Here is a 22,249-nt window from a genome sequence, read left to right on the forward strand (position 1 = left end):
CCACCCCCACACGGGAGGTAAAGGTGCGCCCGAACAGATCCCAGGTGTGTTTATCACCCGGAGGTAGCGGAGAGTGGTGGCGTGAGCGAGGAGCGGAGTGGAGGAGAACCGAAGACGAGGAGGAGGCGTGTGAGCAGTGGAGGACGGGAGAGGACGGAAGCAAGGAACATCAGCTGGAGGAGGCGTGTGAGCAGTGGAGGACGGGAGAGGACGGAAGCAAGGAACATCAGCTGGAGGAGACGTGTGAGCAGTGGAGGACGGGAGAGGATGGAAGCAAGGAACAACAGCCGGAGGAAGTGGGTGAGCAGAGACGGAGACCGGGAGCGGATTGGAGAGCGGACCAGCGGAGGGAAGAGGCGTTAGAGGAACTTCGGAGGACGGAGCCCAGTGACCCCGGAGACAGCGGACAACGGACCTGGGGAGACGAGGAGAGAAAGGCCAGCGACGACCACGACAAGCCGGGAGGCCAACGAGGAGGCGCATCGCCCAGCCACACTTCGCATGAAGTGTGGCTCGAGCAGGTACGGTCAAGGTTCACAGGGTGGGCGGGTCGTAAGTGGGGTAAACCCCCGTAAGACAAAGCCACCGACCCATCGTGCACGGTACCTACCCTTCACCTCACCGGCCCTTTGAGAGTTACGAGCACGTGTGATTCCTCACTTCCCTTCCCTGACAACCACCCCAAAACCGCGAGCTAATAGTGGTTTTCTTTGTTTCTGTTTCTTTGTGGCACTGAACCGAGAGCAAGAGACACGACGGCGGAGGCAAAGCCTACAACGCCCAGAAGGCATTGGGACAGTCGGAGAAGCGGAGCAGCTAAAGAAGAGAAAGAGGACATTGACAACCCCTTGCCTTTCTATCGAGTACCAGTGCAAAAGCGGAGGCTGTATAAAATAATAAAACCCTCTTTGCCTCGCAACCCAGTATCCGTGAGTTTATTGGATAACCCGCCAGAAAGCCCACAGCCTCTGATCTCATAAAGAGTTCAGAGGAGTGTGTTAGTAAATAAATACATATATATTTTATATATATCCTGTGTGGTGTCCTTTCATTTGATATTCAAAGGGTTAAATATGGTAAAACAGCTGGCTTTACACGCCCTCACAAGTCTTTTAGCCTAAGGCTGTTCTGTCCACGCTACCACTAGGATAGCTGGTATATAAGGTTGACTTACAACCATCACCATAAGGGTTGTTTGGACTGGTGCAAGGTGTTCACTAGAATAGTGAACATCATATACCAGGCCAACTTCTCACAGTGTGGCCTTGGACAACCATACTCATCTTTAAATCCAGAAGAACAGTCCCGTAAGTCACTGTTAAGTGCCTGAATGCAGTACATGTTAACATAACAATTCCGCTCCCATAAACTGCAGTGTTAAATCTGAAAAATGCAAAAATTCATAGCTCGAAAAGTACTTATTTGATTCCGATGATCTGGGTACCTGAATTCATATAAAAGTATGTGTTATTCTTATAAATTGATATTGGATTTCTTCATTTAGTGCATGTCTCACTTATTGCCTTTGTCTATGCAATAAATGCTTAGCACTACCATCTGATAAACCCAACAAATAAGTTACTTACCTTCGGTAACGCCTTATCAGGTAGAGATAGGATCTAGCCGCAGATTCCTTAACTGTGAATTATCTACAGGGGCCAGACTGGATCCAGAAATTGTTTACAGCAGTACCTCTGAGTGTAGGTAAAAGGCGTCGAGCGACTCCGTAGAGACATCATCCCCCTGAATGTGATGTTGACAGAGTCCATATAAATTGTCCCCTGATGCACTGATGTCAGTTTCTTCTGTAAGAAAGTCCCCGTGCTAAAAACGTGGAGCCACTTATAGAAACTGCTTACGGAAAGATTGTGCCCAAGAATATTCTTTTTGTAAACAGTTTCTTTTTTTTAAAAAAAAACGAATAAAAGGAATGAGAGTGTTCAGAAGGGGATCTAATGGACAAAGGATAAACCAGTTTGAGGCGGGGAGGATGTGTGGGTGGGTGGATAAGGAATCCGGGAGCTCCAAAGGTTCCTGCATGTCCTCCCCCAGGAGGTCTCGCAGTGCATGCCTAACTCTGTGGAACTGGAGGGAGCCCCACCCTCTGGAACCACACCCTCTCATCTTCATGCAACCCCACCTTGAAAGAGATCTGCCATCTGCATTATGCTTAATTGTTCCAGAGTAGAAGCCACTTTTTTTTTCACGTCCCGCCATAAGCCAGTGGCACCAGTCAATTGGTATCACACGGAGTACAACAGGGTACTCGCCTGTCTGTTTAACAGGTTACGCCTAGCATGGACTGTCGTGTTTATAGAGTCCAGCACGCCCGTCTTTCTACTTGGCAAGCAGAACAACATCTGGGGGAGACTGAAGGGGTTGGCGGCAACTTTCTCAATATGTATATGTGGCAAGTTCTGCGGCTCGTCAATCCAATAGCGAGCATTGTGCTAATCTATAGTACAGATCTAAGTCCGGGGTCTTAAGACCACCCATCGAGTAAGGCAAAGTAAGGGTGTCCAACTTAAACCATGGTTACCTGCCCATGCAAGTCTAATAAGCAAGGAGCGAAGGATTGCAAGTGTCCTACCTGGAAGGAGCATCGGGACATTCTGGAACAGAAATAAGAATCTAGGAAGTACAACCATTTTCATTAGAGAGATGGGCCCTACCAAGGAGAGGTGCAGGTGAATCCGTCGGGCTACATCCTCCCCCAGTTTGGCAATTGTCCTTCCTCAGTTCTCTGAAAATACCATGCCAGGGTCGGTGTGCACCTGAATACATATAAGAGCATGTAATCCGCGTAGAATTAAAAACATTGGTCCTTTTGCAGTTTTCTACGTTCTCAAAGTTGAAAAATGCACATGGCCAAGTGCATCCAAACGTCCATTTTAAATCTAATGACATACTACATATTTTAGCACGATTCCACTTTATTTCTTATTAATAGGACTACGGTTTTTGTGGGAACCAGCCTCCTTGGCTGTATACATATGGATATATACAGAAAACAGGAGACAAACAGTTTTAAACATTTGAAAGCATTCCAGCTCACCTTTACTCAATGGAGGTTTCCTTCGGGAGGTTGGAGTTGTATAAGTTCCACCCTGCATACAAACGAAAGGACAAATAATATTATGAGATCAAAATGATCTGCTGTAACAAACAATCCAAAGCATATACCCCAGATTACATCTGATTCTGATAAAAAAAATTACCCATAAAGAGGTAAATTTGAATTACTGCTTAATTTGTGCACATAAAAAATCTTTAGGAAGTCATTATTAATCTTGATAGAAAGGTGAAATGAAATGCTGAACTCCTAAAAGCCCAGAATAATGGCACCGACATGTGGCAATTACTTAAATTACGAACCACAGATCGGATTTCTGTAAGTCAGTATGTTTGACAATGCCAGAGACCTCAGAAACGTGAAGGCAAGTAAGGGGAGGGAGAGGTCTTGGGGAATGGTGGAGGTCTTCTAGATTTAATATAGTTTAAGATTACGGCACCATGAGAGCCTTGACAGCTAAGTCCCACGCCCATCTGTGCAGTTCATGGTGCAGTTTCAGGTACATATTACCAAGAAACTGAAACAGCATCAAGCAGCTACGCAAAAGCAATCTTGTTGAAGCAGCAGATGGGACGAGGACTGAGCTCTGGGAGATGTAGACAGCCGGTTTCAGGCTGTACTACCTTCGGAAGAGCTCCTGCTGAGAGGGAAGCATAATGGGTGAAATTCAGGCTGATCACTCAAGGGGAAGTTGTCATAAGTGCAGCGGCATAAACAAGAGTCTGTAAGCACATGCTGCCCACCCGATTGGTGCTCACGAAAAGAGTAACAAGGCATAAAGGATCACAGAGCCTAGATTCAAGGGTCCTTGTCTACATTGTGAACATGGGAGAAGCGGGCAGGGTTCAACCCAACGCAAATCTACATCTATTCTTTTCAGCATGTAACACCACCGAGAGTAAGAGGATGGAAGAGTCTTGGTAGGACATATGGCCGGTTCCAGAAACGATGGGAGCAAGTCATCCTAGCTTAACAGATCATGTATATATAAAGTGTGCATTCTCCCACTAGGTTATCTTGCTGCTCAGTAACATATATTTTCATATAAATGGCACTCATTTTAACAATCAAGGAAGGATAAAAGGCTAAGTGGACCAGCAAGGATTTTACTTGTAACTATGAGGTGAAAATGGGTTTACTAATATACTACACCCCCCAGACCTGGCTTAATTAGCTGCACGGTATTAAATAAAAAAAAGTTTTAAAAATCCGTTGGGGTGCGAGAGAGTGCGTCACTGGCTCCCGTTCACACAGATCATCACAAGACGAACCTAATAAAGTTGCTTTCATACTCTTGAAGTTAGGATGGGCGTGAATATTGTCGGCAATGGATTATTTTAAATAACATTCCAGTCTTCAAAGGGATACTAAAAGTCGCCTTTTCGTCTTTTTTTCTTAGAGCAACGGCACTAGTTTGTCTGGTACTCAACTTAGCAGTAAAATCTATCACGTGAAAGGAATTACAAGTTAACATTATTTCTCAGTGCTTTATCTCATTTTAAGAATTGTATAAACCGAATTGACGCAAGAAACCCTGTAATAATATTTTTTTTCCAAATCTTGGAATTGAAGCAGATGAATGGTGAATTTATAGCATCATTTCTTGTTAGCAATATTTACCTCTGATGCTAATGCCTATTACTTACAGATCCATGTTTTTAGCAAGTCGCATTTTCGAAGGTTTAAGTTAAGCTGCTTTAATAACCATGTATTTTTTTAGCTTCTTTTTACAGACCAGTACACAATTTAATGTCTGTGCCAGTGACGTGGCAATTCTTCAGGTACTGTTAACACCACTGATGCCAGATTACAACATCCCTAAGTGCAAGTTTTGTGAGGATAAGAATTCTGGTGTTTGCAAGGGTGTGACTTGCACAGCAGGCGTAAATCTGGTACACAATGTTATGTAGTCTGTACAGTTTACAGAACACAGCATTCAGGAGTAATGATGGTACGCAGTTTGTGTGCTAGCGTTGTGTACTCTGTACAGCTATATTGCAGGAATGGGTTGTTTGTCAAGTCTTTCTATTTGTTGTATACTTACTTATCTGTATAACATGAGTCTGGAGTCTGACAACACTGACGCATCTGAGATATTGTTGGAATGTTAGCAGAAGGGAATATGAACAGTTACGAGGATGAAGAAAGAATAGTCAGGATTGAAGTCGAGGAGAGCCAGAAGCCACAGATTTTACAGGGTCCCATCTCTTGTTTATCTCAAGAGGTATCCTATGTTTCTGAAACTCCCAAGTTTTCAGAAAAGCTATAGTTGCCCCAAGTGGGTCAGGTATGCTCAGACGTGGGTCCGTGCTCACTATACCATTGGATTCAAGCTATCAAGGCTGATGAGGGGTGATACCATGAAACTGCACCCAGGAAACTTGTTTCCGGTCCAGGCAGGAACTGGCTTGCAGTTCGTGCTGGACTGTTTCCACGGGGTCCAAACCGGAATAGCATGATGAACATAACAAAAAATAAAAACAAAAGGATTTAGGCCCAGATCTATGTACTGTGGGTAAATGCCTAACAATGTTCAGCATTGTGTCCATCATCTTTTTGTTTTGCCTGAAGCACTCAAGCAAGCTTAGCAGCGTGGACCACGTGCTGTGAGTCTGGCAGAGTGCATTGTACTGACTGCACACTGATTATGCAGTGCTGCAGGCTGATAAAGATTTGAAAATTTTATTTGAATTAGATCAATGGGTCGCACCAGCCTGGGGCTCTGTTGCTGTGTGCTGGCTGCATACTGATCAGGTTTCAGAAAAGGGGGTGGTGATGAACAGAGTGTCTGAATTAAGCAGATCACTCTTACCCAGTCCAAAGATCAGGGCTTGATCCATCACCGTTATTTAGCTCACTGCCCCATCCCAGCTCAGAACCTGGCTATATGCAAATTAGTCTGTCCCTGGCCCAGTGCATCATGGGAACAGGGCAGACCAAACTACCAAGCCAATTCTTCACCAGAAAGGAGACAAGCTACCGGGGACCGGTTTCTGGCATTTCAGCCTCGTCGGCCCGGCTTGCTTGAATCCTGATGGAGCAGTGAGCAAGGGACTCATGTCTGAGTATACCCTGCCACACCTATAGTGGCCAAAAACGATTCAGAAAAGGGGGTGGTGATGAACAGAGTGTATGAATTAAGCAGATCACTCTTACCCAGTCCAAAGATCAGGGCTTGATCCATCACCGTTATTTAGCTCACTGCCCCATCCCAGCTCATTGCACCATTAGGATTCAAGCAAGCCGGGCCGACGACGCCTGAAATGGCAGAAGCCGGTCCCCGGAAGCTTGTTTCCTTCCCAGTATAAGAATTGGCTTGGTAGTTTGGTTTGCCCTGTTCCCATCATGCACTGGGACAGGAACAGACTAATTTGCATATAGCCAAGTTCTGAGCTGGGATGGTGCAGTGAGCTAAAAAACGGTGATGGATCAAGCCCTGATCTTTGGACTGGGTAAGAGTGGTCTGCTTAATTCAGGCACTCTGTTCATCACCACCCACTTTTCTGAATCATTTTGTCCACCATAAGCGTGGAAGGGTATACTCAGATGTGAGTCCCTTGCTCATTGCACCATTAGGATTCAAGCAAGCCGGGCCGACGACGCCTGAAATGGCAGAAACCGGTCCCCGGAAGCTTGTTTCCTTCCCAGTATAAGAATTGGCTTGGTAGTTTGGTTTGCCCTGTTCCCATCATGCACTGGGACAGGAACAGACTAATTTGCATATAGCCAAGTTCTGAGCTGGGATGGTGCAGTGAGCTAAAAAACGGTGATGGATCAAGCCCTGATCTTTGGACTGGGTAAGAGTGGTCTGCTTAATTCAGGCACTCTGTTCATCACCACCCCCTTTTCTGAATCATTTTGTCCACCATAAGCGTGGAAGGGTATACTCAGATGTGAGTCCCTTGCTCATTGCACCATTAGGATTCAAGCAAGCCGGGCCGACGACGCCTGAAATGGCAGAAACCGGTCCCCGGAAGCTTGTTTCCTTCCCAGTATAAGAATTGGCTTGGTAGTTAGGTTTGCCCTGTTCCCATCATGCACTGGGACAGGAACAGACTAATTTGCATATAGCCAAGTTCTGAGCTGGGATGGTGCAGTGAGCTAAAAAACGGTGATGGATCAAGCCCTGATCTTTGGACTGGGTAAGAGTGGTCTGCTTAATTCAGGCACTCTGTTCATCACCACCCCCTTTTCTGAATGCATACTGATCAGAGCTGTGCTGAGACTCACTCAGCCTGGGTAGGCTGCATAAATTGACATTGGGGTCATGTAAATGTGTCCATTTGCCGACAGGAACTTAAGTCACTAGTGAGGCGGCGAGCGGCAGTTTTGTTTCTTTGCTGCACTGCTGCCTGTGTGTCGCCTTTTCTCTCACGTGACCATTCGGAAACCCCTATAGCAGTGCAATTAAAATAAACTGCGCTACCTGTATTAAGCTTTGTCTTCAGCGTGGTCTATCTTCTTCTCGTGGGGGTGGGGGTGGGGAGGGGGTTTTTAATGGCCTCTTTCTTTTGTTCACCCCCACAAATGCCTAGTTTTAGACATTTGCTTTTACCCAATGATCAGCCTTCAGAGACTGGCCCCAGGTCCACTAGGTATTCATATAACTTCTCATGGACACAATTACTTAAAAGAGGCACTTCCATAATTAAATGATAAAGCCCATCATAATCATGCCCAGGTCCACTAGGTATTCATACAACTTCTCATGAACACAATTACTTAAAAGAAGCACTTCCAAAATTAAATGATAAAAGCCATCATAATCATGCCCATTGCTATCTTTTAAACAATCACCTAGTGTTTTTACTAAAAGTCTACAAAATCACCCAGGACTGACTGGGTTTTCTAAGTCTCCCTGACCATGAACTCCTAAGTGGAGAGTCCAAAGCCATCAATCAGGGTGTCCTTCATGAGGTCATAAGCTGCAGCATCTGCCTCACTCATTGTCAGGAGCCTATCCCTACACTTTTCTGACAAAAGCTCACATAGAAGAGAGCCCCAATACTTCTTTTCAGCTGTCTCATTTTACAGACCTGCCTAAAGGCCTTAAACCACTTGGTGATATCATCACCCTCTGAATATTATTGGACAATCCCTTTGGGAATTTTAGGGTCCAAACCTTCTTCCCCATTTCATTTTTCATTTTTCATTTCAAAGCTTTATTCGACTTTAGTCATAAGAGCATACTTCCTAACCATGGTACAATAAATACTAAGCATAAAATAAAAAAAATAAAAAAACAATTGATTAAAAAACATATTAAACAAGAAAAGTCGATGCTGATAAGATCTAAGAACATGGATTAAAAAAAATTTAGAAAAAGAGTTTTAAAAACAGACGTCATTAAAGGAGGCAGTTATTAATACATATTAACTAGTAGGCTTTAGCAGCACGTAATCTTATTACCCACGCCCAGGCCAAAAATTTTGCTACGCCTATTGCCGGTAGTGCAGAGGAATCAGATGTTAAGATTCTAAGGGCTTGCGAGGAACAGCGAGTGCCCATGTTTCTACAAATTGGTTTTAACCATGTTTGCCGGGGGTAACATATAGGGGGCAGACAAAAAACAAGTGTGCAATGTCTTCTATTTGATTTTTGCAATAATCGCAGTAGGCATCCTGCGATGAGGACCAGTTTTGTCTAAAAGCATTCACTGGGAGTGTTCCCACACGAAATTGGAAATATAATTTCCTGTCAAACGGACGTTCTATTAAATCCCATTATTTTTCATATGATGGAAGTTGTTTAAAGTCCAAAAAGCGAGATGACAGGGTGGATTGCAGGCCTTTACGGTACATTGTAGCATGCACTGAATCCCAATATATGTCCTTCAGTTGCTTTTTTGTTGAAAATAAGGCAACATCCGTGTTACCCCACAAATGGTCTAGGCCCAGTTTCCCTAGTGTACCCCGGAGCTCTTTTAGCCAAGTAATGCAGTGGAATCGGTCAAACTTCACAACATCAAGGAAAGCTGATACATAGTGGCTTAACTCTGGGGTTACCATTAGGCGCCTCCAATACAACAGAGGACGTAGGCGAGCAATATCTTCAATGCTTCTCCTACCTAATTCCATCTTTAATGGGATTATGGGGGTACTCTGTGGGGCCCCAACAAGCCCTCGCATAAATCTATTTTCCGCCCGCCCCAGATTACCTAGGTTCGAAAATCCCCAAAGCTCAGACCCATATAAGCATGCACTCAGTACCTTCATGCTATAAATTTCGAGCGCACAGTTAATGGGTCTTGTCAAAGATGTATTATGTTTTGATGGAGACCGCACCTGCTAGCTGATTAAATTTCAATAATGCCATGTCAGTGTGTGATTTCCATTTCATGTCATGTTGGAGAATAATGCCTAGGTAAGTAAAGGCATCTACCCTTTCCAGTGGTTCACCCTTATATTTTATTACCCCATTGAAAGCCGATTTGGAACTTAGACACATGAATTTGGTTTTACTGGTGTTTAATTCCAAACCACGGCTGTCACAAAAGTCCCCAAAAGCGTCCACCGCTTTCTGCAAACCACTGGGCGTACGTGATAGCAAAAGCGTATCGTCCGCGAACATTAGTACGGGGACGTGTACACCTGCTACCAATGGGGCGTCAGTTGGGGATTTATTTAAGAATTCCACAATTCCGTTTATATAAATTGAAAAGAGCGTTGGGGCCAGGACGCAACCTTGCCTCACCCCCCGTTCAACTGGAAAACGGGCCGTCACTTCCCCCTGTTTGCCCCACCTTATTTTTGCAAAATTATTTTCGTGGAGGCGGACAAGTAAAGTGAGGAGCTCTCCGCTAATTCCCACATTAGCCAGAGTTTCCCACAATTTTTCTCTCGGGACCAGATCAAATGCAGCTTTTAGGTCCACAAAGACTGCATACAATCTACTATTCCGGAGTGTTACATTTCTCCAATAGATGGCTAAAAAATAAAAAACTTGGTCAACACTGCTAGTCAAAGGGCGAAAGCCTGCTTGGAATGGCGACAATATATTTTGGTCTACGATCCACTGCTGTAACTTGTTCTGGACCATACGACCCATTATTTTCTGTGCGGTGTCAATTAAGCTAATGGGTCTGTAGTTTTTTGCCAGCGTTTTATCCCCCTTTTTAAATATAGGGATAATTTCAGCCCCTTTCCATGAGGGAGGAACTTCTCCACCCATGGCTATTGCATTGGCCAACCAATTAAAATATGTGCACCATGATGGCCGATCGGATAAAAAAACATCTGCTGTGATGCCATGCATGCCTGGTGCTTTTCCGCATGACACGCAGTCGAGTGCCAGGCTAACCTCCTTTTCAGTAAATATTTGAACTTTATAAAAGACAGTTTCTGGGAGAGATATGGCTGCATATCTCGGGTTTCTGGCATACTGAGGTCGGAAAAAATCATTCCATCCTTCCTGGGACACGTGGTTTTGTGGTTGGGCTGCTTCCCCACATCTTCCCCATTTCTAATTTTGCTGCCTCTAGAGGGATAGGGCCCATACCTATCTCAATTCTTTCCTTTTCTGTAGCCAGGGGTTTAGACTCTAATGGTATCCTCCCAGCTAGTTTATGAAGATCTGGATCTTCAGTGTCTACCTCTTCTAGGACACTGATAGGAGTGCTCATAGTGGAGTTACTGTCTGAAGGGGTAGTGATGGAGTCAGTGTCAACCTTACAAAAAGAACAATTGAAGGACAGAATGCAGAACAATGTCACACATTCACCCCAGTATAGAGATCTTGGCCTAAATCCATTGTTTATTTGCTCCCCATGCCATTCCAGTTTGAACCATTGATCTGTGACTGGGGGTGAGTGTCTGAAAAGTTTCAGCACTACGTCCATCATCTCCTTGTGTTTGCTTTGTGTCAGTGTCAACCTCATCCACCTCTTGCTCCTCTTCACCTTCCCCAGTGGGGGAAACCTTACTTACCAAGGCCTTCTCGTTTTCTGCAAGCAACTGCTGCAGATGAGGTTTTGTGGCTTTAGTTCCCATGGCCAGTTTTCCATGCCTTACAGAGCTGCTCGAGGTGGGGTTGTCATGTGCCCAAGTCAGGCCTGGTAGGAAATAGTGCCAATGTACATGGTTCTTTTATTAAGTTGCCTTCCCCTTTGTCACACTGACTTTTGACACGCATTTGCATTTACGACTCAGGTTAGTTTCTAAGAAAAACCGACCTTCCTGACACAAAAGAACTTTGTGTGAACTCTATCATACTGCCTTCGCATTAGGTGCAAGGTCTTAATGTGCGTGAAACAAGTGTGCTCATTATTACGTCCATATGGCAACGCAGCTATTTGCAGAATACAAATAATAGGCAACCTGATCACAATCACAGCCCAAAGCAAGGATGCCCTTTTCTATATACAGCATTTTGATTCTGAATACAATCAGAGGAGACACATCTGCTAACTTCGTAGGGTCCTGCATGCTGAAGCTTTCGCCAAACAGCTGACTGACATCTCTGTGAGGGGTGTCCAGTTTGTCACCAAGACTGGGTCGTACATTCTTACCTACCAGGAAAAGGGGTTAGATCATCCAGAATGGGGTTTCTTGGCAGACCATACTTTCACACCCTAGACACGTAGGTTAGGGTTTGCAACGTCGGAGTATGCTAGATTGTTATAATATTATGTATGTATGCATATACAAGCTGTCTCCACAAGATGGTGTAACTCTTTGTTTTATTCACTGTTTTGACACTCATTATAACTTTTGGTCTAGTAATCATTACAGCGCACATCTACAAAAGAATCACTATGGTTCAATAAAAGCAAAACTTCAGTTTGTGCATTCTCTGAGCGAAAGAGAGCATGAGTGACTAAGCAAAAGTCCAAGGTTTGTCACCACAATTCCTGACGGAACAGGGCTGTCATGTTCAGTAGTTGCCAGAACTATTCATTCCCTGTCTAGGTTCAGGGGAGCTAACGGTGGCACTTTGAACTAACTGTTCCAAGGGACAACATATCCTACGAGGATGCATGGAATCAGTCTGGAACCATCCTAAATTTATGTTGTCCACAAACTCGCAGTTCCTACTTGAGTTCCTGGGGGGTTCTTCAACAGAGAACGTTTTTAAAGTAGTTGGGAACCTTTTAAGAAATTAAAAATGCTAAGTACTACCAAAGGCCTAACATACGTTACTGCTTTTTAAATTCTAAACAGTTTTGTAATGGGGCTAAACCAAGGCCCCAAAAGCTAGTTTAAAACAATGTTGAAGAATCAAAAAAGGGAAAAAACAATTTTGAGCTACAGACAATTTTGGATTCCTCTTTAGAATCACTTATCAACCAAGTGGTACAGCAAATGTCAAGTCTTCTATCCCACTGTGGCACCACCAATGTAAGAAGCTGGCTCTTTATATATCAAGAATCTCGTATACCGTGTAACGAGTCCAGGGGTTCTCTTATGCATGGGTAGGGGCTTGCTATGTAATCCCAAAGTGCTCTATCAGGGGCAGTGTGGCCCAGCAGCCTAAGGCTTAACATAGAGGAGTGCAAGACATTTGCAAATATACACAACGATCAATAAATGATACACACAACTCAAGAAGGAGATCCACTCCAATTTATGAACATAGGCAGTATCTTTTATATGTTTAGGCATCAGAGAAAAATTGTTCAGGCAAGTAAGTTTTAGAATACGCGGGGGGCCAGGTGCACGGTGCAAATCAGTGTTGGGAGCCCAATGTATTTCAATGGAGATCATCACTGCGGAAAGAGCATTATGCTGGAGTACTGCCATTTTTGGTGACATAAGCAGTAGGTGTTCGAATGCAATCACTTAAGGAAGATAGGCACTCGAAATGGCATGGGAGATAGTGGTCAGAACTTGTCACTACTTAACTTTCAGGAGACCTATTCAAAACACATAATTGTATTGTAACACGTTTTTCTTTTTGCTGTTAGCCGATGTAAAGAGAGAATAATGGAGAGAGACTACCTCCAGTTATTTCAGAAAATCAACACTTTCCATTGTAGTAAATGGAAAAAAACAATTTCTTTACGTCCGACAAAAAACCCTCACCAGATATAAATAATCTAAAACAAATCCAGTAATGAAAAAAGGTAAGCGAACAGAACTGAATAATACAAAAGGACACAGTGTACTAACTACACACAATACAATAGCATTTTTTGGTCTGACACCCAAAAATAAAAAATTCTTACCGATCTGTTCCGGAAGTTGCCCCAAGTCTTAAACTTGTCATTCTTCGTGCTCTTTTGGATTCTGTACATATATTTGTCATTAATGTCTCTGTTGGGATCAATATTTATTCAGTCACAATTCGATCACCTCACAAGCAAAGGTACAAATGACAATGACAGTTTAGAATATATACTTAGACATGCTTGGTTTGCAGCTGCTCCTAGAGCAAGCCGTGAGAGAAGGACAAGTTACTTAGCTTTATTAACGATATTACTGGTGGATATTTCATATTGTGATTATTCCCCAGGTGTCAGACTGGATCCGGGCACTTTTAAGCAGTACTTCTGCATGCCGGAACGCTGTGGAGTGCAGCTTCATGCCAACATCATTCTGCTCTGGAAGGGACGAGCTCAGCTGCATGTCAGCACTCGCACTCACGCTGAAGTCAATTGCTTTCTCTGCTGTCCACATCCTCCGACGCAGAGCCCATTGTCAGATTTGCGCGACCAGTGTGCAGCTCTGTAGAATGAGACCTTTTTAGATGAAAAAAGAGCCCAGGTCACAGAATAGGGAGGTGGGAGGGTTTAGATAGAGTATTCACTAGAAAGTTGTTACCGAAGGTTAAGTAACTTGTTCATCTGATGCATACTTCTAACTACACATTCCTCAACTTGTGAATAGATACCACAGCAGTACTTCATGGTGGTGGGTCTGTAAACTGGCTCAACCAAAAAGTCATGCAGAACTAAATAGGCAGACTACCTTTCTCAAGGGACCTGACTGTTGAAGCTTTATGAATGTATAGACTGACGCCTGTGTAGCAGCCTGAGAGATGTCCAGGCCTGGCACTCCGTGTGCCAAGACAGTTGTAGCAGCTTTGGCCCTGATGGCAAAAGCCGGTAAGCCTTGTTAGGGCAGGCTGTTTTTAGTCAGTGTGTAGTAACATTTTATGCAGAGCACAATCCCATCCAGAAAAGTTACGTTTTTGTACTGCCTTGCCCTTCTTTGATCCAGAAAACCCTACAGAGAGCTGAAAATTCACACAATGTTCTTTGGTGCAATTGAGGGATGAGGCAGAGCAAAGAAAGCAGGTACGGTGATAGATCGCCCAAAATAAAATATAGTGCACATTTTCTGTAAGCAGGATGCTTGGGCCCTCAACACCAACTCATCCAGAAAAATCTTTGAAGAAGGTTGGGTAATAGAAAGAGCCTGCAGCTTGCTAACGTGACTAGTCAATGTTATAGCAATGAGAAAGATTGTCTTCAACGTCAGAAGTCTTAATGGACAACTTTGCAGTGGCTCAAAAGAGGTTGACATAAAAAAGTGAGGACCCTGTTTAAGTGCCACAATGGCATCACAAAGAGGAGTGGCGAAAATAAATGTTGCAAGTAAAAAATCTTGCAACAAAAGGCGATTTAAATAAAGAGGGCTTATAATGCATCCCAAACAGGCCGAAAGATCCCATAAGTAGACCTTAGCAAGTGCCAAAAGCAAGTTGTGCTGGCAGAGACCGAATAATAAAACTTCTGACAACTTTGCTTGTAATGGGTCAGGGTGTAGGATGCTGCACCAATCCAGAACTCTGTCCCAACGAAGGGCCTACACTGATTTTGTGGAAGGACGCTCTGCTGTCAAGATGACAATAATGACGTCAGGGGGAAGGTCAACTGCCAGTCAATTTTCAAATATCGAAATGCAAACTGTTCAGGCCTGGGTCCAATACACTGTCCTGCTACTTAAGATCGCTCTCATGGCCCAATTAGGTGCCACAAGGATGACTTGGTTTCTGGTCTTCTTTATAATTCGGGTCAGGAAAGTGTACAGGAGTCCCGTGCTCCACTCTCAATGAAGGACTTCTCTGAGAAAGCTGCTTTAGAAACCCCAATGCACAAAGGTACTGACACTGCACGTTCCCAGCAGTGCAGAAAAGATCAAGCCAGGGTTCTCCTCATTGCTGAGAGATGCCCAGAGCCACCTCTTGCTGCAAATACCAGTTGTTATCCGCTAAGCATTTGGGACCCGAGTTCATCCTCCCTGGCATTTAGAGATCCTGCAAGATGTTTTAACCACTTGTTGCAGTAGCATGTGGTGGTGGTGTTGTCCATGGGCACCTGCACCAGTTTCCTCTGATGGTGGGAAGGAAGGAATTCTATACTAAGTGAATGGCCCTCAACTCCAACAAACTGATGTGGAGTCTAGTCTCGGTCAGGAACCAGAGGCCTCTGATTTCCACCTCTCCACAATGGCATTCCAACCAGTAGTGATGCATCGGTGACCACCATCAGGTCTGGCATGCGTAAGGAGAGGGATAGAAGGGTCTGCCACTGACCAAGTTGTGGACCAATAACCACCACTGCAGATCTTTTGAAGTCTCCCCTGAACTCTGGATACAATACAATCGATTCCTCTTTTGCTGTGCCCACTGGTATTTGAGGTCCCACTGCAATGCCTGCATATGCCAGTTCGTATGACGTACTTTGCAGCATTGCAACTGACTTGAATATCCTGGGTAAGAGATGCTTGAAGGTGTCCAGAACAGTAGGTACAACTTGTGCCACTGCATTCAGAGGGCATGAGAATAATGACCGTGCCTTCAGTGACCTCAAGAAAAAGCTTGTAGAGGGGAAAAACATGTTTATAATGTCTCCGTTCTATTAGATTTACGATCCGGTGGTGTGGAAGGAAAGGCATTGGGATACACCTTGTTTGTGGACTACTCTCTGTCATAGGGTGTTCAGTACAGTAAAAAAAGGCTCAGTTGCCTGGTGTGTGACAATGGTGATGAGCGATCTGCCTATTAACAGGTGGACCTGAACATGATTTCAACTGTGTGCCCAAAAGGGTATCCATAAGGGCTCCATTAAATGGTAACAGGGGCTCTGTAGGAGCCTGACCTTGTTGAAGTACCTCATTTAGCACAATAGTCATCACTTACATAGCGCTGTAAGAGTAGCACTTCTGCTGCTCTTCGCATAACCACTGCGAAGGAGACGCTTTCCTCCATTGCAAAAGAAGTATTTAAACCACTGGAATATTGAACTTTATCATACAAGTTTTCCTCCTTATATTGGGGAACATAGACGCCACTCATTGTAACGGTCTTTGCCAGTGCCAAAACTATTTTTTAAATTTTTTGTTGTGCAGAATATGAGAATACTTAGTTTAAAAAAAGGCCAAACACAATACAATAAGTCACATGATAAATAAGAAAATTTCCAGCAACTGCATTTGGTATTAACAACAACACATTCATACCACTTTCCTCTAAATGTAACAGGATAATAAAACACTAAAATGATACGCCTTTAAAGACATCACAAATATACATAATACAATTTCATCACATAATAAATAACAAAATTACCAGTAATTGGTTTTAGCAGCTAATCGTTAATATTGCCTTCCTCATAATTGAAATGCTACAGGATAAAGTGCTATAGTGTTACACATTCAAAGAAAACATGGATATACAGAAGCTGAAAGGCGATAAAGTGTAACCATGAGGTAGCTTGACTCCTGTGGGCTCTGACTCCAATCCCCTACTCTCTATTGAAACTGACTCTACACCATTTCCTATTAAATACTGAACAATAAATAGTAAAGTGCAAAAATGCTATGAATTTGGACATAAACGCATACATTTATCAGCTCATTAAGAAAGTGCATTAGTGTCTAAATCAAGTAATTCTAGTACTGGTTGCAAGCCCATAGAAAATCAAAACCATACCACCTGAGCCCTAAGGTTCGACCCAGACACAAACCAGAAGGGGAGTCACCAGTCTAACATCTTGAGCCCCACATGTCTTCTCTGGCACCGTGTTCCTGCACCCTGGCCACTCCTAACCTCATGTAACCTCAGGAGGATCCTCCTACTCCACACGCATAACACCTATAATATTAACTAAACTTACACCTTCACTTGCCTACAATATATTACACAACATTTATATAACTGAAAAACTGAATTAAAATAAAGTGGTACTGCCCTCTCTTGTTATCTGCTCCAGCAGAACTTTGGATCTTCAACTGTGCCTCCCCCACTTCAGAAAATATATGAAACTGGCCTTTAAACAAGACCTTGAGTTTTGATTGTCGAATCAGGGAGGCCTAAGCATCGCCAGACCTAAACTGTCCCAGAAGGCCTAGGAACTCTTATCGTCTTTGAGCTGGAAACAGAATAGACATGAAATTTCGAACTAGCCGAGATGCTGAATGTCTTGCTGCATCTAGCATCTGTTCCTTGATACAATAATCCGCAAAGTTAACCATGATAATACATGGGTAATTCATGTTTGGTAGACATTGGGCTGGAATTCGATGGGCTCTCTTAATCGTCAAATCCTTGTTGCAGTCAGGAAAAATATGTGTTTTGATACATGTTTCGACCAGTTGAACCAAGCTAGTAGATCCTCCCAGGTTTTCATCACCTTCTGACACTCCCACAAAATGTAGGTTAGATTGTCTCCCATAAATTTCCAAGTCTTCAATCTTATTAGATAGTAGCCGGATCTCCGTTTTGGCAGTCGCTTTTATTTTGGACAACCGTTTTGTCCTCAAGATCTGAGATTTTCTTTTCAGCAAGTATGATGGGTAGCTGCACCAAGGTTTTGTCTATCTTGACCAATTGCTGATGTAGAGTAGGAGCCTCCTCTTACTGTGACTGTTTCAGGCCTCGTATTTCATCAAGACTGACCACCAATAGATGCACTAATGACTTAGAATATTCATGAGGGATTTCCTGTGTTTGCACCTGCTCTTGATTTGATCCCTGTTAGGGCTTCGCAACCCCTCTCCGGATATCGGACCTTTTTACAAGAGTGGGATCTACAATCAATCTCGACAAATGCTTTATCAGTTTGTGCTCATAAGTTGAAGGTATGAGCCCTTCTCTCAGTGCAAGCAAAGAAGCTCCAGATACAACTCTGTGAATCTCAGACTGAATAGATAGTGGGCTGATCTTTTGCAGTCACTGAGGGCCTCTCTCTGATCCCGGCTTTTGCAACTACAGAAAAAGTTGGTACTTCTTCACACATGCCTCCTTATTTGACCCCGCCTTAAACTGGGTTGACTGATTCAATAAATCAATTAATGAACTCGCCAGCTGGTCGACTTGGGATGCCCGGGATTGAGGTATTCTCTCTCAGTAGAATGGGCACTGTAGCTCGGTCACTAAATCTCTCCTGGGCCTGAACTTCACTCGATGAAGTGGGCAGCTCAACATGGGTGGGAGGCGACACTAGCTCCTTGGAAGAGGAATAAACTTCAGTGCTGACGCACAAGTTACTACTTGTGTAACGATATATCTGTAAGAGACATTAGTCAGTGATAGATTCCTTATCTTAGAATATCCCCAGGCGTCAGACTGGATCCGGAAACTTTTGCGTAGCAATACCCCTGCGCGTCGGTAGGCGTCGTCCGCGGCTCCGCGTCCGTCGTCGTTAGCGCCGGAATGACGTCGCCGGAGTACTTAGACGCTGCCCTCGCACGCTGACGTCAGTTCTGATACACAGCATTTCCGCGCCAGATACGCAGAGCCATGATAGAAACAACACTGGTGCCATGAAACTAGGGCCCTGAAAGGGGATGACCGTAACCCTAGATATCGGTTCGCAGAACGGGGAGGATGGGTGGGTCGGTAAGGAATCTATCACTAACTAATGTCTCTTACAGATATATCGTTACACAAGTAGTAACTTGTGCATCTGAAAGAGACACGTTAGTGATAGATTCCTTACCTTAGAATAGATACCCCAGCAATACCAACCCCGGTGGTCTGCGAACCAATAATCACACCAGAAAGTCCTGGAGGACGGAACGGCCAAAGAAGCCATCCCTCCGGACTTGACTGTCCAGACAGTAGTGTCTCGTGAACGTGTGCAGCGAGGCCCACGTAGCTGCCTGACAAATGTCCTGCAAGGGGACTCCTCGGCCCAGGGCAGTAGTAGTCGCCGTGGCCAGAGTGGAGTGGGTCCTCAGCCCAACAGGAGGTTCCTTTTTAGCCAAAGAGTAACACGCCTGGATGCACAATACGATCCACCGAGAGATTGTCCGCTTGTGCACCGCCTGTCCTTTCTTAGCGCCCACGTAACCAACAAAGAGTTGGTCATCCACCCGGAACTGGCGTGTTTTGATCCAGATAGTAAGAGAGCGCACGTTTTGGGTCCAGACGGTGGAGCCTCTCTTCCTCTTTCGAGGGATGCGGAGGCGGAAAGAAGGTGGACAAGGTGATGGACTGCCCGATGTGGAAGGCTGTGACTACCTTGGGCAGGAAAGAGGGTCTTGTCCGCAACACAACCTTGTCCGGATGGACAGAAAGGAAAGGAGGTTTGGAAGAAAGAGCCCGGAGCTCACTCACTCTCCTGACAGAGGTGATGGCAACCAGAAAAGCAGTCTTCAGAGTAAGAAGGCGGAGAGGACAGTTATGAAGTGGCTCAAAGGGAGCGCACATCAGATAAGTAAGTACAGGGTTCAAGTCCCACTGAGGCATCACAAATGGAACAGGAGGGAACATGTGTGTGATGCCCTTCAAAAACCTATTTACAATTGGGGACTTCAACAAAGATGGCTGATCAGGTAGCCTTAAGAAGGCGGAAAGGGCAGAAAGGTAGCCCTTGATAGTGCCCAGAGCAGAGCCCTGCTGGGCAAGAGAAAGAAGGAAGAGGAGAACCTCAGAAAAGGGGCAGAGAGTGGATCCACAGCCTTTGCTGTGCACCATGCCACAAATCGGTTCCACCTGCAGGCGTATACCGACTTTGTGGAGGGGCGCCTGGCTGCCAGAATGACATTACAGACCACAGGAGGCAAGTCAAATGGCCTCAACTGTCACCGCTCAATCTCCAAGCTTGGAGGTGGAGACTGGACAGGTTCGGGTGGAGGACCGCCCCTGCTGCTGCGACAGAAGGTCCTCCTGAAGAGGCAGATGAATCAGGGGATCGACAGACATGCTGAGTAGCTCTGGATACCAATACCTTCGTGCCCAGTCCGGAGCCACAAGGATAACCTGGGCCCGTTCGCGCCTGATCTTCTTCAGCACTCTGGGCAGAAGTGGTATAGGCAGAAAGGCGTACAATAGACCGCAACTCCACTCGCGACGAAAAGCGTCTCCGAGCGAGTGCCGCCTTGGAAATTCCAACGCGCAGAACTGATGACATTGCGCGTTCTCTTCTGTGGCGAATAGATCTAACCAAGGCTCTCCTCACTGCTGAAAGAGGCCTTGCGCCACGTCCGAGTTCAGACGCCATTCGTGATCCATCATGCACCGACGGCTGAGTTCGTCCGCCCTGGCGTTCAGAGAACCTGCCAGGTGTTGAACCACCAGGGTCACGCCCTGATGTTCCAGCCGCTGCCAGAGGCGCAGTGCCTCCTGGCATAGGGTTTACGGTGGTGTTGTCCGTGAACACCTGCACTACACTGCCCCGGACAGAGGGGAGGAATGCCTTCAGTGCAAGTCGGATCGCCCGCAGCTCCAGAAGGTTGATGTGGAGCTGGGACTCCCCCGGAGACCAGAGGCCTCTGATCTCGCCTCTCCCATGTGCCCCCCCCCAGCCCTGGAGGGACGCGTCCGTCACAACTACGTGCTCCGGTTGGGGTAGGGAGAGGGATCTGCCGCTGACCCAATCGCGGTCCGTGAGCCACCACTGCAACTTTCTTGCAGTGCCCTCCGAGATCAAGACATGGTTGGACAAGTTGCCCTGATGCTGGGCCCACTGAAACTTCAGGTCCCACTGCAGAGCCCGCATCCGCCACCGGGCGTGATGCATCAGAAGGATGCAGGAGGCCATCAGCCCCAGAAGCCGCAGAGTCAACCTGACCGAGACTCGGGATAAAGGCCGAAAGATCAGAATCAGAGCCTGAATATCCCGAACCCGCTGTTCGGGAGGATAAACCCGAAACTGTGCCGAGTCTAGAACCGTTCCGATGAAGAGGAGCTTCTGAGAGGGACACAGGTGTGACTTCGGCACATTGATGGAGAACCCCAGCAGGTGCAGGAGGTTGGCCGTAGTCTGGAGGTGGCTGACGACTGTCTGGGGCGAGCCCGCCTTCAACAACCAGTCGTCGAGGTAGGGGAAGACTGAAACCCCTACTGTAAGGCCGAAGGGGAGCACGGTAAACTGAAAGGGCTTGTGGCCTACCGTGAACCGCAGGTAACGCCGGTGGGTCGGCAGGACGGGGATGTGGAAATAGACGTCCTGCAAGTCCAACGCTACCATCCAGTCTCCTGGGTCTAGGGCAGCTAAGACCTGAGCCAAAGTCAGCATCTTGAACTTCTCCTTCCGGAGGAAGCCGTTGACGTTCCGTAGGTCCAAGATAGGGCGTAGGCCCCCTTTGCCCTTCTTGGGTACCAGAAAGTAGTGGGAGTAACAACCACACCCTACATCTGGCCCAGGAATGCACTTGATGGCCCCCTTGGCCAAGAGGGCCGTAACTTCCTCTTGCAGAAGTTGCAAGTGATCCCCGACACGCGGTGGTATTGCGGTGGCATGGTTGGAGGGGTCGCCTCAAAGAGGAGGGAGTAGCCCCTTCAGACGATTTGCAGCACCCACATGTCCGACGTGACAGTGCGCCAGTGGAAGTGGTGATGGCGAACCCTGGCTCTCACTGGCGTCACATGGGCCTGAAATCACGGACTAGGAGGGTTTTGAGGCGGATGCTGCAGGGGAAGGTGTGGACTGGCCTCGCCGTTGTCCCCGACCGCCGCCACAGCCACGGCCGCCACCGCGCTGTGTAGTAGCCTGTGTAGTAGCCTGCAGTGCGTGGCTGGCAGCACGTGTGGGGGCGCCCCGACCTTGACCATGAAAGGAGCAAAAGGCACCCGTTTGCTGGCGTGGGGCCGAGAGGCCCAAGGACTTGGCGGTAGCCCTGGAGTCCTTAAAACGCTCAAGCGCATGGTCTGCCTTGTCGCCAAAGAGGCGACGGCCATCAAACGGCATGTCCAGAAGGGTGGCCTGGACATCAGCCGAAAAGTTGGCGGTCCTCAACCAGGCGTGGCGTTGAACCGCCACCATCGATGCCATCACTCTGCCCAGTGAGT

At 46.0% G+C, this 22,249-nt stretch overlaps 1 protein-coding gene across 4 annotated transcripts in view; it reads right to left on the reverse strand.

Annotated features, from left to right (window-relative positions):
• The window catches only part of MIS18BP1 (MIS18 binding protein 1), a 538,190-nt gene that overhangs the window by 36,789 nt on the left and 479,152 nt on the right, over positions 1-22,249 (reverse strand). For all 4 annotated transcript variants that reach the window (XM_078659687.1, XM_078659685.1, XM_078659686.1 and 1 more), the window contains 2 exons: positions 13,236-13,323; positions 3,056-3,107 (listed from right to left, as the gene is read on the reverse strand). In XM_078659687.1, the coding sequence (XP_078515813.1) occupies positions 3,056-3,107; positions 13,236-13,323 (140 nt within the window). The remainder of the gene's footprint in view (positions 1-3,055; positions 3,108-13,235; positions 13,324-22,249) is intronic.

This window comes from Lissotriton helveticus, chromosome 9 (genome assembly GCF_964261635.1).
Source record: "Lissotriton helveticus chromosome 9, aLisHel1.1, whole genome shotgun sequence".
Lineage (NCBI taxonomy): Eukaryota > Metazoa > Chordata > Amphibia > Caudata > Salamandridae > Lissotriton > Lissotriton helveticus.